Raw genomic sequence first — 16,367 nt, forward strand, 5'->3', positions numbered from 1 at the left:
GCTGTGATTATTCGAAAGAGTTGGAAAGAGACGGGCCAGCCCCGGACAGGGATCCCTCCAAAGTCCTGGGGCACAGCCCACCTGGCATCTAAGCGGGGCTCCCACCTACCCGGTGCCGAATATGTCCATCCGACAAATCCCGAACGCTGACACCCCTTTTCAAATGCCACGGGGGATTTTAGCCCTTGACTATTTCTTAAGGAGACTTTAAACGAGCAAGGAGCATCTAAAATCCTCCCCGGCGCTAATAAGGTCTGTACGGGACAAGAGGATTTGTCAGGCACGTTTCGGCAGATGTAAACGAGGCTTCTGGGTGAGCCGGGAGCAGAACAGACCCGATCTATTAGGGACGCGTCAAAGACCACGCAATCCCACCAAAAATGCGCGATTACGCTAACTGCTAACACTCCCGCATCCCTCAGAGAGCAGCGAGTATCCAAAAGTGTCCTACCTGAGCTGCGCTTGTGCTCATTTCCGTGCTGAGCCCCCTGCCCAGCCCAGCCTCCTCTAACCTGCCTCTGCCTCCGCACCACCCTCAAGCTCCGCACATTGCCGGGATTTTCACCTTGCTGCTAATTTGGGGAAAAAATGTGCACTGTTAACCCCTCGCTGTGGACCCTGTGCAGGACAGAGCCGGGCCAAATGATCCAGAGGGACCAAACCACGTCCCCAAAACAACCACGTTCATCACATTCAGTCTCGGCTGTTCGCATTTTTAGAGGCACCCCTTCCCTTTATTTTTTTTTAAATGAAGCACGTGAACAGTTAAAAATTAGTCAAGGTGGCAATTAAAAGCTCAGAAGAGGGAATGATTTCTTTAATCATTAATACCACATTGCTGCCGTTTCCAGACCAGTACCTGCAAAAGATGGGATCCCAGCTCCCGTCCAACATTATCCAGCGGGCTGGTTCGGCTGGAATGGCCCCAGGCTTCCCCAAGTCCTGTTTATTTGAGACACAAAAACGGAACGTAAGGAGATGCAAAACTGGCTCCTGATGGCCTGCTGGAGAAGGACTTTTCTTTATTTTTTACTTGATTTCGCTTTAAAACATACATGCATACAATCGTTAAAAAAAAAAAAAAAAGTAGGCATGATTGCATTGCACAGAAAAGCCACTTTTGTGGATGTTTCTCAAGACGTAGCTCCCACGAGAGAAAAATACCTATTTTGAGTTAACGGTGAGGTTCGTTCCTAAGACCCAAGCGAAGCAGCGTGCCAGACAAAACGGCTCATTCAGGGCAGCCTTTGGCTGCTGGCAGCCGGCTCCCTGAGCCGCAGGGTGAGCGCTTTTCTTCTCCCATCACCGAAGGAGTCCTGGGCAGCCCCGAGTGCCATTTAAAACGCACGCAGGGTTTGTGCTGGGGGAAGCCTTTGATGCCGAGAGAAGGATGCGGTTAACGTGGCGCGACAGAGCCGGGGATGAGCGGCTCGGTGGCGGCGGCCGGGCCGGGTCCCGGGGCGCCGTCCGTGGGGGCTTCCTCCAGGCTGGGTGGGGGGCGCTCATTTTGGGAACTGCGCCTTCCCCCAGCTCTGCCCGAGCCCCGTGGTGAAGCGCTTTCCCTTAGAGCGATCCCCACTCAAGCCCACCCTAATTAAGTCGCCTTCCACTAAGTGCAGCGGGGCTCCACGGCTGCGCCCAGAGGCACCTGCGGGGCGGCTCAGGTGAGGGGGGGGCGTCCGGCGAAGGGGACCGTCCTCCCTCTGCCCCAGCAAGCCCCAATGCTCCCATCCCCTTCCCCCTGCCGGGACGAGCGCTCTGCCCCGTAGCATCCCGGCGCTGCCTCTCCCCGGCCCTGCCCGCTGCTCCAGACGCCGGGAGTTTTCCCGAAGTAATGGGGGGTAAAACCCCCATGGAAATTACTCCTCCGGAGTAAAACTACGCAGGGGCGATACCTTTTAACGGCGTTGTCTCTGAAATATTGTTAAACGGGACGGCTAAAGCCTTCCACGCTTGCGCCCTGAAGCAAGGGCGAAGAAGCGCCGACCCTGCCGGAGGACCCGGGGGTCCCCTCCCGCAGGGCCAGCCCCCCCTTTCCCCGGCTGCGTCCCCGCAAACGGGCGAGGCGGCGCCAGCAGGCAGCCCTGGGTATCGAGCGGCCTCACCTCGGCGCTGGCTCTGAGCAGCGCTACCGATTTGTCTCCGAGCCGGGGCATCAGCCCCCGGCCGCCCTGCCCGAGCCGCGCGTCCCTCTCCTGCCCGCCTTTCCCCTCTTCTCTCCCTTTCCTCGGCCACCTCCTGCCGGAGGGACAGCCCTCCTCTCCTTGCCTTCCCAGCCCCTAAAAAGCCGGGAGCATCCCTCTGGCCTGGCCCCCGTCCGCGTGTACCCAGCGCCAAGTGCCAGCGGGGAACGGGATCCTTTCCATTAACTCCTCCGCGGCAATTAACGGGGACGCGGCGGCTTCGTCCCGAGCCTCCCAGCTTCCCTCCCAAGTCCCCTGGCCGTGCCTTCCTCCCCAGCGGCTCTGCCGGCCGAGGATGCATTGGGAACCCCGGGGCCGCCTCTTCCCACCCGCCCCGAAATCAGCGAGGAGCTGGCAAATGCTCCAGGGAAAGAGAAAAAAATAAATAAATAAAAAAAACACGACCGATTTTTTTTTTTTTTTCCCCAAGTGCTGTGGGGTTTCCCTGCTGGGCAGCCGGGACGCCCCTTGCGAGATTCCCCCCACCCAGAGGGAAATCTGGATGCGAGGTTTCCCTATCCGGGGCTAAATCCTCGCCTCTGATTTTAAGTTGCTTATTAATCTAGGTTTACGGCTCTAATTCTTCTTCTTCTAAAAGGGAAAATAACCCGACCTCTGCGGGTTAATGAACAGCTCATCGACATTACAGGTTAACTTCTTTCGGGAACGCGGTTCTTCACGGAGCACTGAGCTCTTCTTTATGCGTCGGGTGGAAAGCTCACGCTGTTCGGCCGCGGCTGTTAATGTTTTATAATTAAACGTTTTCGCTCGTCTACCTGAACCGGCTTTTGGAAATCCTAACGCATGAGACGCTTCTTTGTATTACCCAGATGTTTCAGCACTTTCAAGCCGGAGACTGTTGCTCTTCATTGCCAAGCCCAGCTCTCCCAAATCTACGGGCTCTCCCGATGTCCTTTAAATGCTGTTTTTAAAGATTACGCGAGAAAACCTCTCCATTAATATTCCTCTTTTATTATTTTTTTCCCCGTATTCGCTTTAACATCCAATTTCCTTTTACCGAGGGGGCAAACTGTGATATCTCGCACTTGACCTACCGCAGAAAATTCCGCAAATCCTTTGAATGTCTATTTAAAACAAAACAAGGAAATCAGCTCTCCCTTTTGCTTCAGGATTACGCTGGAAACAAGATCTAAAGATTCTCTTGTAATTTGGAGAGCCAACAGAATAATAGGTTTGGAATAGGAACAAGCAGCTTTGTAAGGGAAAGGATAACTAAATCGTTTTTAGGCAAAGGATTTTCCCAGCTAAAGTGGCCGAAGACAAAGCAAAACATAATCTATTTTGGAAGATTTCCAAGATATGCCACATTAACCTTAGCAGATAAAAATTGCTTTCCCCTCCGTCCCCTCCCCCACCGGGGTCTGGTTTATCATATTTACATAAGTAGCCTTAGAAGGGATGTATCTATTATGGATCTAAGGAGCTAGCGAGCTCACATTTCATTTGGAAACAGAGGCGAAGTTTTACTGTTGCTTAATGCCTGATGCATTGTGGAACCATTTCCATTTAAATACCCCCGACCCACGGATTACCTCAATGGACTGGCTGCATGGGCTTTGTAATTTCCTGAAAATGAGATTTCGATTTATAAAACAAGAAACCAATTAGTAACCAAATGAGGCGAAGTAGATCCACTAAAATTGACCTAATCCCACAGGCACCATTTAGGCCGGTTCTTGGCGAATGAGTGATGAGCGACCGTCTAGCGTAAAGCTCAAGGCATCATCCAGCTGTGTTATTCCAAGCAGCAAAAATAGATGGATCGAGCTTTCCTTTCGGAACGAGCTTTATACTCTTGACAAAATATAGATTGGAGGCTCCTACCTAACAGCCTCCTACACTCGAGGATTTTTTATTTTTTTCCCCTAAGAAGATAAACAATTTAGGACACGAGGTGTCCACCGTCAGGAGGGAAAAGAAAAAAAAAAAGGGGGGGGAAAAAAAAGGAGGGGGGGGGGGGGGATAAAAGCAAAGCAACACAAACCCCCCGAGGTGTTTCAGCCAGGCTCTAGCTCAGCTCGCTGACACCACTCTCTTCCCGGCCGCGCACCCCCTGCCCAGCGCCACCCACGGCGGCTCCCACGGCCGCGGTCGCGGCTCTGTGCTGGGGAGGCAGCGTCCTCCCCTCGCCGCTGGGCTGCTCCGAGCCTCTGAGGCGGCAGCCAATGGAGGCACTGGGTGGTATCGTCCCTACCCAGCGGCGGGACTGTCGCAAGACGCCCCTCTGTCCCGAGCGAGCGGGGAGAGGCTCCGCCGCCGCTGCTGACTTGGCCGAGGCACAGGCGGAGGAGAAGTTGAGGCTGCGGGAGGCCCGGGGGGCTCCGTGGCCTCGGCTCGCCCCGGGGTTACCGGTCCCTCTCCGAGCATCTGCAGCGCAGGACCAGCCTCGACCCCTTCCTTTGTCTGCCGATAGCGAAGGGGGGGGGGGGGGGGGAAGGGGGGTCGTGCTGGGGCGGAGGGGCGGCCAGAAGAGAGCAGCAGCCCCCGGAGGCGGGGGGGGGCCCGGGAGAGGCCCGGGGGAGCCTCCGCTGCCCTTCGCACCGGAGCCCCTTTCTGCGGCTCCCCGCCGGGGCCGAGGTCCGGGGGGCTCCGGGGGGCTCCGCAGAGCGCTCCCGAAGCGGGGCCGACGGCGCTGGGCTCCCCCCGACCCCAAAGGGAGGCAGCGGGGATGGAGGCCAGGAGCCCCCGGCCCCCAGCGCAAAAAGGCAGCGGGGTGCGGTGCGATGCGGTGCGGGGGAATTAGGCTGATTGGATTAAGCGTTTAATTAACCAGCCCGCTACCAGCGCGGCGCGGTGCCATCGCCCAGCGCCTAGCCCGGCTGATTTCTCAGCTAATTTAGCAGGCGGTGGTTAATGATAACTCGAAATCTCGGCCAAATGAGGCTTCCGTGAAGGAGTGGGTCGCTGTCGGAGGGTTCAGATGCCGCGGAATAAGCGACGTTTAAAAAAAAAAAAAAACAACAACAAAAAAAACGCTGCTCATTTCCAACTGCCTGCGGATGCCATTAGCAAGGTTCTGCGAAGATTTATTATCTCGGTAAATCATGTGTGTTCATTTGAAGCGGAGATAAGTTAGCATCCCGCTTTCTTTATAAAAATAATAAGAGGGAGGAAAAGCCCTGTTGACTAAACAAACAACCCTATTAAGAAAACGGCAGTGGAAATAATGTCGGGGCGGATTCGCTTGCTCCAGCAAGAAAGAGCAGCGCTTTGGCACACGCAAGGTAATGGAACGGCGCTCTGAAATGCAAACAAACGGGGCCGTGCCCAAACTGGAAAAAAGAAAAAAAAAAAGCAAATTTTCGAGCGCCAAACATTTGCTCGGCTTTACGGAAGATGCAAGTTCGTGTATTCTCTATTCCGAAAAAAATAAAAACAAAAAATGAGGGAAAAAAGGTTTCCACTTGCAAACTCCCGCTATTTATACACAAGCTGAAAAAATCCTCCGATTCTACAACGGCCGTATGTTTCTAAGAAGGGAGAGGATGTTTCTAAAGAAAATATGGTTTTATCCGCTCATAAATCTGCTTTTTTTCAACTATCATGGTAGGAGTTTAGTTCTGCACTTCACTTTTTAAGTTCACATCAAAACTGGAATTAAACACGGGAAGGCAGCGGGGAGAGTAAACTGCAGCTTAAATGAGAAAAACTTCTGTAAGAAAATAAACACTGAAACTTAATGCTCAATCATTTCCCTTAGCAGTAGGAAAAACAGCATTAAATCACCTATCCACGTGGGAAACGATTTTTTTTTTTCCTGCTCGTCTCTTCCCCCTTTAAAATAGAACAAGATCGAGGGTTTCGATATTGAAATGTTAACCATCACGAGTCGGCGAAAGTTTATGTAAACGCAGCCCCTGCTTTTGTCTGGAAAATCAAAACGCCTCTCTGCGCGGAAACGATCTGTGTCCGATAGGACAGAAATGGCAAAGGGTCCTTTTCCCTGTTCGTGTGAGGGGAATGGGACCATGGAAATATTCCTGAATTTAAAAGATCTATGCACGTGTATTGCGCCACTTTTTTTTTTTTCCCCTGTTTTTACTTTTGGATCCAGTAAAGAATTAGCCCGCTAGTCAGAGCGACCGCATCTTATCTGAAAGAAAATTATTTTATCCCCCGGATCCTTTTCCATCAGTTTTTGAGGCTATGTTGATTTGTTAGCTACTTTAGCTGTTTAATGTTAAATTTATTTTTTGTTTGTTTGTTTTTTATGACCGTTAACTCACGATGGAACTTATTACAAAGTACTCTTTAAAAAACAAAACAAAACAACTCTTCCCTTCCCTATGGTCCTCAGCAATCCGTCAGATCTCCAGCCTTCCCAAAGCTAACTGATAATCCTGAACCACTCCGTGTCTCGCCGGCTCCTTCCTCTTTTAACGAATTTTAGCACCAAAACGACGGCAGCTACCTGAGCCCCTGCGCGCTTTTCTCCTTCACCTGGCGGCTCGGCGAGGGGGAGCGCAGCCCCTGGCCCCGCACACCTCCTGACTCCGCATCCCCGCACCAAAGCTGCTCGGGGCCCCGGGGTCGTGCCCCGCTTCCCGACAGCGGGGCGGAAAGCTGGCCGTGGCCGTGGCATCGCGAATCTCCGCTTTCCAAGGTGCCCCCGGCATCTGCCGGGGGAGCCTCCGCACCGCTCCTTTCCCCGGTGCCCAGCCCCGCCTGGGCACCCCGGTGAGGGGCGTCTGTCCTGCTGGACCTGGGGTACACCCGGCCCCCCTAGGAGGGCGGCTGGAAGCTGGCTGTGCTGCCGGGGAGGCACACCGCGCTCCCCGACCTCCTGCTGTCGGCCTCCAGGCCTTCGGCCGGCCCCCGGGGTCTGTCCCAGCGCCTGCAGCGCTTTTCTCCCCGGGGAAAACCGAGCAAGAGACACCCCCCTGCTTCGTCCCGCTCCCAGCCCCGGCCTCCCTCTTTCTGCATGGCTTTTGCTGCGGGCGGGTGGTTTTCCTGGCTGCCTCCACCTCTCCTCCTTTCCTGAGGAAGGTGCTGGGAAACCACCCCACCCCTCCCGGCCCCTGTCCCACCACGGATGGACACGGGCCGGCCGCGCACCCCGCTCCGCACCTCCGCGGAGCCCCGGCGGGGCGAGCCCTTCGGTGCCCGCTTGCCGCCGTCGTTTTTAACGCGCAGCTTCCCTTTAATCGGGCTCCGGAGGCTTCGTTGCCTCCAAAACCCCGCCGAGCCTCCTCCTCCTCCGTCTCTTGGCTCAAATTAGCATCTGCTGCGGCCGGCAGCGGCCCCGGCCCCGGCGCACTTCGCCACACGGTTCCCCAGGGCATTGAAGCATCCTGCGCTGCCACCGAGGGACGGGGCTCGGCTATTCTCCTCTTCCCGTGATTACTCCCAGCCTACAAGCAACACCATATGCTTCTTCTGATCAAACAGCCCGCTACATAGGCGCCAGTAATTGACGAGACCTGCTCGAAATCACGCAGAAAGGTAGCCCACTGAGACTGCAGGAGCTGACAAATCAGTGCTAATAATCCTTTTAGGAACAGCGTGGGCAGCCGAGTTTGCAATGGCTTTATTTTTATAAAGTATGCGTTGACAGCATAAAGGACAACTTGGGCTGCTTTTAGGCAGAGGGCTGCCCTGCATAATGACCTTCAGGGAGGCAGATCACATAGAACAGCAACGTGTTTTGATGAAGGTTTTAGTTTTTAATTTTTATTTTAAGTTTCCGGGTGTTACTGCTTTCATTTATCCCCTGCTCTGGGTCTAAGCTACTCGGAGTTGTGGAACATTGCTTAAAGAAATTACTGGGAGATGCACTCTGTTGGAAATGACTGCTACGGACTCTGGCTCTGAGGGTTCACACGTAGCGGTGGGGGTACCTCCCCTCCCCCCAAGCCCCGATTGAATATTAACCTTTAAAAAGTACAACGAAGACCACTAGTTCACCGACTTCGTCGGGATAAAACCCCAGCCAAACAAACAAATCAAACCCAAGGCAGGCCGTGTACCCACTCTGGGTTTGCACAACACAACAGACAGACAGACCGACTGACACACAGACCCGACGGAAAACGCAGAGCCTGTATTTCCGTGTTTCTCATGTACCCACGCTTCTCAACGACAGATGTGGCGAATTTTGTTACCAGAAGGGAAAAAGCAAAACAAAACAAACCGAACCAAGCCTCTCACTGCTTTGTCTCTCCGGCAGACGATATCCCAACCCAAATTAAAGGTTCGCGAAGCATTTCCCCACTCTTTCTTCCTACACCTCACACAAACTGCAGACCAAGAACAGGGACGAGCTCCGTGCCGACCTCTCCTAGCTTGTCTGCGCCGTTTGCTGTCCCCAGCAGCCACCCGGACGCCCCGAGGGGGCGGCTTTGTCCCCCCACCCTGCCCCACAGCCTGGGGCTTTTGGGACTCCCGGGGCTCGTTTCGCTGCTGCTGCCCCAGTGCCCAGCGGCGGCAGGCCCGGGCTCGGCCCCTCTGCTTGCACCGTGAGCGGGGTACAGCAGAAGTTTTGTTCTCGGCCACGAGTTTCCGAGGTCCTCGGACTGGCCACCATGCGACCCGGTGCGCTCGGCTTATTTATTTGGGTTGCGTGCGAGCACGGCCGTGTGCGTGTGCCGTACCTGTAAGGCGTACCTTGCTCGGGACTTGAGCTAAGGCTTTAGGACTTTGCATAGACTTATGTAAATATTTACCCATACATTAACTCCCCCCACGGTATAGCTATAAATAGGGGTGAATCGTCCCCTCTTTTGCCACGCGCTGCTGCGCGGGGGATGCCCATCCACAGGCGGGGAAAAGAAACTCCTGTTTGCTTTAGTAGCACACGCGGCAGAGCTCGGTGCCTCGAAGTGTTGACAAAAGCCCCGTTAAGTCCCCGACCAAACCTGTCACACGAACTGAAGCGAAAGTACTCACGACAGAGAAAAGTGACAGCAGAGAGCACCCTGCCTCCGAGCACACGACCCGATGCAGTTTACTTAAAAGCAAGCGACACCTGGATCGGAGTGGAAATAGGGGCGAATTAGGCATTCCCACCTACCTTCTGGAAAAACCACCCTCATTTTTAAATAGCTGGTGGTGAGCCTGATTATGGATGCTTTGTCCAGCTGAGAGGTGATAGCTGAGGGCAAGGGCAGTAATTTAGCCAGTTCATAAAATTCACTGTTTTCTTTCTCCCGCCTAGTCCGGGCAGCATTTTTGGACTTCTCTTTCATCGTGTTTTTTTCCCCCTTCCTTCCTACAATTTAAGCTCCAGAGATTCATCCAAAGATGGAGGGGAAACTTTCAGCTGCAATTCATCTCCCCGAAGCATCAGGCAGGGATCGCGAGCGCGGCCATCGCTCTGAGAAATCGTTCAGTCGCGTAAAAATGAAAACAAGTATCGAAGACCAGAGAGGTGTTCTTAAAAAAGAACAAATATTCTCTGAAAAGCAGAGTCAATCGGAAGGGAAAGGCATTTATCCAATGCAGCTCAGAGACTCCAAGCAACTGCAGGAGAAAAAAAAAAAAAAGCTAAAAGCTTGCGGCACCACGCAGCAACCAAATGAGGTATTTCTGGCCTTTTCTCCTACTCGTCGCGGACAGCATAGCTCCTCGGAAGAGGGTCATAATAATCCCGTTTCTCCCCGTGATCCGCCGCCGGTCCGAGGCCGAGATGCGCGGCCGGGGGCTGCCTCCGCGGGCGCTGGGCACCGTCCTGGGAGCCTCTGCGGAGCCCACGGCGGTGCTGGGGTGAGCGCACCCTTACCCGGCGCCGCAGCCTCCGGAAAGAACAACCGACAGCCAGCCGCCGGCGGGTGTAGCACCTTCTCCCACCAGAGGGGAGAGAGAAAGAAAGAAAGAAAAGGAGAAAAAAAAAAGTCTGTTTTCACGTCTAGCGCGCCTGCCGAGGACCCTTCCCCGCACTCTCCTCCCACACCCAGCCCAGGTGGGCACCTGGCGGCCGCAGCGGGGACACCCGGGGAGCGCCGGCGGGGGCAGCGGCTGCGGGCGGGGCTGGCCGGGCACCACGGGCTCTCGCTGCCAATCTGACGGTATTTCTCCCCCCTTTATTTCTTTTATTATTGTTATTATTATTATTATTATTTGAAATCTTCACGCTCCGGCCGGTCTCTGCCCGCTGCCAAAAAGCAGACAGGCTCTGCCCGGCCCCGAGCAATTACTCCCATCACCATCATTATTATTATTATTTTGGGGTGGATATTATAATCATTTTTCTCTGTCCTTTCCCTCCGTCCATGCGTGGCGGGGAGCGCCCCAAAGCCTGGTCCCGCAACATCCCTGCGGCTCCTGGCCGGGGGGGGCTGCAGCGTGGCTGGGTCGTGCTCCTCTGTCACCTACCTTGAGTCCCCGAGCTCGGCGGCCCGCGGAGAGCTCTCCCGGGGCGAGGAGCCCAACTCTTTAATTGGCTCATTAAGAGCGGGGGGGGGGGGCTGGGGGGAGGGGGGGGGGAGTTTGCGCCTCTCGGGGCTGCTCACACCGGCGGGCGGACGGGCATGGCCGCCGGCCCGTCCCCTTTATCAGCGCTCGGGCTGTCCCTCTCCCGGGCTGGGTGGGGGTGGTGTTAATGAAGGAGCCCTAATTTGCGGCCGAGGAACGCCTAACAACTTCTTTACGCCCAAAAGCCTCGCCGCGCAACTTCGGCTCTCCCCCGGCCGCGGGCCGAGCCCGCCCCTTAATGCCACTCACGGGCCCGCCTCGCCGCCCATTGGCCGCCGCCGCCTCGCGCCCGGACGCCCATTGGTGGAGGGCGCGGTGACGTCACCGCGCCGCAGCCGCACCCCCCCCAGCTCACCCGTGCGCGGGGCCGAGCCGGCGGCGCCCGCCCTCTGACCCCGCGGGGGCGCGGAGGGGGGGGGGGTGGCGCGGGGACGCGCGCGGGGCGCGCTCCCGCACGCAGCACCTCGCTAACCCCCCCTGCGTGTTCCTGCCCGCGCGGCGCCTGGCGGCCGTGGGGGGGAGAAAAGATGAATTTTGGGGGTAAAAATAGATGGATTTGGGGTTAAAAAGATGGATTTTGGGGGTAAGAAAGCTGGATTTGGAGGGCTCTGGGGTTTATTTTCGTGGGATTTGGTGTTTTGGGGGATTCTCGCCCACCCCGCCCCGCGGTGGTGCCCGAGGAAATAAGCAGCGGCGCCGTCCCCTGCCCCCTTGAGCACGCACGGGATGCGAGTTCAGCCCGGGGGACGCGCTGAGCCGAGTCCGGTGGTGGGGGATAATGTGAGGACGCGGGGGGTGTTAGAAGTCCTCCTGACAGAGGGGGAAAAAATCCCTGAAACGGGAAAACAAACAAACAAACAAAACACCCCTCAAGCCATCTCAAGCATCAGGAGACGGAAGCTCTTCAAAAGTGGACGCGGAGCTCGGGGGTTTCTTTCCCGGGGAGCGAGGCTGCTCCTAATCTCGCCGGTCCCCTGAAAAAAGCCAGGCGCGGCTCCAGCTGCCCGCTCCGCTGAAGGAGATAGAGCAGGACGACAGCCCTGGGGGGAGAGAGGGGGGCCGGGGAGCCTTCCCTAAAACCAGAAGGGACGCCTGGAAGCCTGGCGTGCCTGCCAAGACGGTCGGTGCAGGAGTCCGGCTAAGACAGTTGCTCAGAATTAAATCGCGCTGGCAGCCAGCCGTCGAAATGTTTCGAGGAAGAAGAGACGTCCTTGGTTTACGAAAGAAAAAAAAAAAGTCAACAAAATCGCCTTTGAAACACCCCCCTCCCCGTGCCTTTCGCCCAACTGGCAGGGGCAGCCTGCCTGTCACCTCGCATCGCCCTTCGGTGGAAAACCTTCCCCGCGGTCACCGGGGGGAACAGGGGCACCACGGGGGGAAGTGTTCAGCAGCTCCTCCGTCATTTAGTCAAGGTAAAAAAAAATGAAATGAAAGAAATAAAAAGACAAGAAACATGGGGAAAATAGCACCCCTCCTCCACCGCCCAAGGCATGTTTTAAAGCGCTCGCTGCTCCGGGGGAAGGTGGCACGGACTTTTCTAAAGGTTTGCTGAGTGTCACTGCCGTCAGGTGTAAAGCGGGCTTGGGGGGGGAGAAAACCCATCTTGCTTCTGGTTTCCATTTGAGGTAGCTGTCTGGCTGAGCGGCTCTGACGTCTCCTGGAGGGTATTCGGACATGTGGGCAACAACTGGGCTGACGCCGCCAGGTAGCTCACGGCGTGTTTGTCAGCACAAAACGTCTTTTCTGACACCCTTGGCTTGGGGGAAAGGCAAAAAAAAAAAAAAAAAAAAAGGGGGGGGGGTAAACGAGCTGCACGCACTTCTGCCCCTCCGCAGGAGCTCGGCGAGGGCAGCGCCGGGTCCCGCAGCCTTGCGAGGAGCGCGCCGAGGACGGGGTGCCACAGAGGCTCGGCTCCCGAAGCCAGTCGGGCTGAGCACGGCCCGGGTCACCCCCTTACAGCCCCCTTAGCACCGGGGCAGCCCCCGGCAGCTCTCGGGGGGCAGTTTCGGAGCGGCCGGGGACCCGGGCCGGTCCGCAGCCACCGGCTTCGTTGTCCTCCGCTGGGCGTTGGTGATACCGGGGGAGCGAACAAGTCGGCAGCGGAACGCGGTTCGTGTTAAAAAAGTAGTGAGATGGGGTGGCTGAGGGGAAAACGAGGCAGGGAAACGAGCCGGGCTTCCAGCTGCACGCCGTGGAGAGCTTGTGCAGCCAGGCGCAACGTGCGGCTTGCGTGCGTGTGGGGAGAGAGAGGGAGCGCTGCGCAAATCAAAGCGGGAGGAAAAAAAAAAAAAAAAAGCCCTACTGGGTCATTTCCCTATAGGACAAATCCGATCCAGTCTCCTCTCCAGCGCATTTCTAGCGTGGTTTGATGTATTTATTGGTTTGTGAATTTGGACGCGGTTATTACCTCCCCCCCCCGCCAAGGAATAAGGTGGCCACCACTCCTTAGGCAGATAGGTCTGTAAAGTGCTAGGACACTGCCTATACAGTTCTCTCTTGCTAGCCTTTTAAAAAGGTAACTATCAGCGGTCTAACCGTGCAGGTCAACCTCACGATTGCTTAAAAAAAAAAGCCGGCCTGGTATTAGGTGCGGGCAGATTTCGAGACGTCAAAACCTCCCTCCACTTGGTCTGAGCAAGAAGGCAGGACCCGACCTCGCACGGACCCTCACGGTCAAAGAGAGTACACCAAAACTCCGCTGTCTTTAAACGAGACGAGTTTCCTTTTCCTGAGCTGCATAACCCAGGGGGTGCTTGCGTTTCCGTGCCCGCCTCACGGCTGAGACCCTTTATAAGGGACCGGTAACTTCAGCTGCGAGCCCCGAGGTACCCCGGTGAATTGGTGTGTGAGGTGAATTTTCATCCGTGCCCTAATCGAGGCGATATTGACATAAATATACACGGCACACGCACTTTGAGACCGTTCAGAAGCGATTAATGTGTTCTAACTGATCTAGATCTTAACCTCCCAGATTCACGCCGTGCTCTAGGTGCTTTATTCCTCCCCTTTTGCTAATGTTATTAGGATGTTCGGGGAAGTAGGGCGACGAGAAAGCGGATTCTCCAACAAAACGCAGGAAATAGTTAACAGACCCTTGAATACCACTCCTCGGATATAAGCGATTCCGAATGTATCTCTCACAAATAATCACAGAAATACTGCAGAATTAGAGCAAACGACCACCAGCACGGCTGCTGGTCGCTTTCGGTAACTTTTAGACAGTTTTAGACTTTGTGTCCGCGGACTTTTTAAGCGATGCTTTCGGGGGGCACTTTCCTTGGCCACGCTCCCCTCTCATTTTTCTTGGCTTTAGCGTAAATGTAACAAGATGATTTATATTCATTTTTCCAGCGGTGTCAAAGGTCAGTGCCTTTTAGCCCTTATCTTATTGAATACACTCTTGATAATGATCGGAAGCCGAGATATCTTACTGGGACGTAAGGCGGCGAAAGAAAACATGAAGAAACGGGAGAAGAAATCAGCTTTATGGTAAATAACAATTACCCTCGGGCTCTTCTTTCTTTTTTCTTTTCCTGTTTTCCCAAAGAAGTCCGGGAACACCAGCATCGAGCTGAAACGCCCGTATAAGGGCTGAGGGGTTCGGGACGGGCATGGGAACGAATTTGGAAGAAACGACAAACTTTAAGAAGCCAATTTTTTTTATTTTTTATTTTTTTACTTTTGGCGTATAACGTTCACAGACACAAACCTAACCAGACCCGTAACCACAAACAGGTAGGAGCCCAAAACAAATACAGCGCCTACACTAAGCTCCTCCCGGGCCCCGCCGCCTCTCCCTCACAGCTGCCCCTCACGGAGCTACCTCCGTGACACCCCCCCTCCATCTCCCCCCTGCCCGCGACGCCAACGGCCACCCGCCAACGGCCGCCTCGCCCCACGCGCCGCGCCCGCCGCCGGCACGAGCGCGGGAAACGGCGCCTCAGCGCCCGCCCCGCCCCCACCCTTCCCCACAGCGCCACCGCCTCCCGCGGGGGCGCGGGCGCGGGCACGGCGGGGGGGGGGCGCGGGCACGCGCGGGGGCGCGCGCAGGCGGCGCTGTGTGGCGCTCGGAGCGCCCCCTGCGGCGTGGGGCTTCTTCCCCTTCTTCTCCCCCTAATTATTCTGGTCGCTAATTAGCCGGCAGCGAAGGGAGGAGGCGAGAGCCACCCGCTGGGGCTGGTGGAAGGGGAGCCCCTGAGGTGGAGCCACCCAGGCGATGGGTGCTAGAGGGAGAGGCTGCGCCTGGGCTCCTCGCCCCACAGCGAGGGCGAGCCCATGGTGGTGACCCCAAAAGGACGTCCAAGAGGAAGCCCATTGCCTCAGGTGGCCCACTGCCTCAGGTGGCCACGCAGCCGAGGCTCCTCCAGCCCCTCGCTATCGCCGAGAGCTCCCTTGCCGAGGCCTGGCTTTCATTAGCTGAGAAGTTATTTCATTAGTCGGGGAAAGTCTGTCAGCAGAAGCCTGTTCGAATTTCAGCACCCCAAAGAGTAATGCTCAGAAATAGCGGGGCCCGCTCCACGGCCTGTGCTTACCATCAACCCCGTAATTAAGAGGTCACGGGTAGATGCGTATCCGCTTGGGTTGCGAGAAGCAGCTCAGCCTGCCTCGAGGACGCGCCGTGCTCCGGCATAGCGCACGCAGTTCCAGATGAAATCTGTAGCCTGGGGAGCCGCCTGCCTCTGCTGTGCTAAAGCTCTCCCTCCAGCCTCCCTTCACCTCGACGTCGTGAGGCCAAGGCAGAGGGACACGGCAGCAGCTCCCGCGGCTGGTACCACGTGCACTCGGTGTTTTACGAGCACCAGGATGTTGACAGTTTTGTGCTGTGACGGAAGTATTATCCACGTGGATTTTAATAGGAGCTGTATTTGTTTCAGTCTCATACCTGTTTGTGGTTATGACTGTGATTAAATTTATGTCTGCAAGCATTATACACCAAGCCCTGTTGCTAAACATTTTCTGAGTTAGTTGGACACTCTACAAGCCTGTCGCTACTCATCTGCCTTGCCCACGTGGTGAATAGATGCCCGATGGCCACTGCAGTATGAACTGAGTCTGCTACTGTTTTCTTTAGCAGTGATACAGAGGAGGCGATGACCCTCAGGAAAACACTGTGGGATCAATTGCGTATATGGGAAAGGGGCACAGGCAAACAGCGCCAGACTTGTAAGCTTAAATTCCATTTTAACCTATTTCAGACAAAGCTAAATCTGTTGCTGAGGGTGTTTCCCAAGGCTTGGCCCGTGGCTTTTTTTTTTTTTTTCCATTTAGGTTTTGCCTCACTCTTGAAATGTTTTGTCTAAACCCTGAATTCTGACTATTCTTCACTGATGGCAGGACTCTTATTTACATAATGTGACAACTGGGTGTAACCAGCTGAATCTAGAGCCAATTAAAGGACAGTTTCCCCACAGTGCCTCTCCTGAGAAGCTGCTACAAGACCACTACTTGCAGCATAAGGGAGGAAGTTCCAAGTCTTGTTTGCTCCATGTAATTCCTCTCAGATATAGCTGGTAGATGAGCAGAGAATCACAATTTCTTAGGTCTGGTGATAGCTCGGTGATGCTAATGCCACATTTTTGAAACATGCCAAAACCTTAGGATCTGCTGGAGTCTGGTTTTAATTTTGGCTTTTGCACAACATGCTGTTGGTACATGACTAAAGCCAGCCACTTGTCAGTGCAGCCATCTGGCCATAGATTTTTTTTGATCAGGACATGGCTTGACTTTGGACCTGCCTTGCCCCCGTGGACTTTC

At 55.3% G+C, this 16,367-nt stretch overlaps 1 protein-coding gene across 2 annotated transcripts in view; it reads right to left on the reverse strand.

The window, feature by feature from the left end:
- The window catches only part of SIM1 (SIM bHLH transcription factor 1), a 51,179-nt gene extending 40,277 nt beyond the window's left edge, over positions 1–10,902 (reverse strand). The window contains exons 1-3 of one of the 2 annotated variants that reach the window (XM_083830423.1): positions 10,515–10,902; positions 9,214–9,979; positions 860–942 (exon numbers count right to left, since the gene is read on the reverse strand). In XM_083830423.1, the coding sequence (XP_083686549.1) occupies positions 860–942; positions 9,214–9,388 (258 nt within the window). In that variant the 5' untranslated portion in view covers positions 9,389–9,979; positions 10,515–10,902. The remainder of the gene's footprint in view (positions 1–859; positions 943–9,213; positions 9,980–10,514) is intronic. The other variant, XM_083830424.1, reaches the window with a different exon arrangement.
- Positions 10,903–16,367: the final 5,465 nt, after the last annotated feature.

Source organism: Anser anser (assembly GCF_964211835.1).
Source record: "Anser anser genome assembly, chromosome: 3".
In the NCBI taxonomy this organism is placed as follows: domain Eukaryota; kingdom Metazoa; phylum Chordata; class Aves; order Anseriformes; family Anatidae; genus Anser; species Anser anser.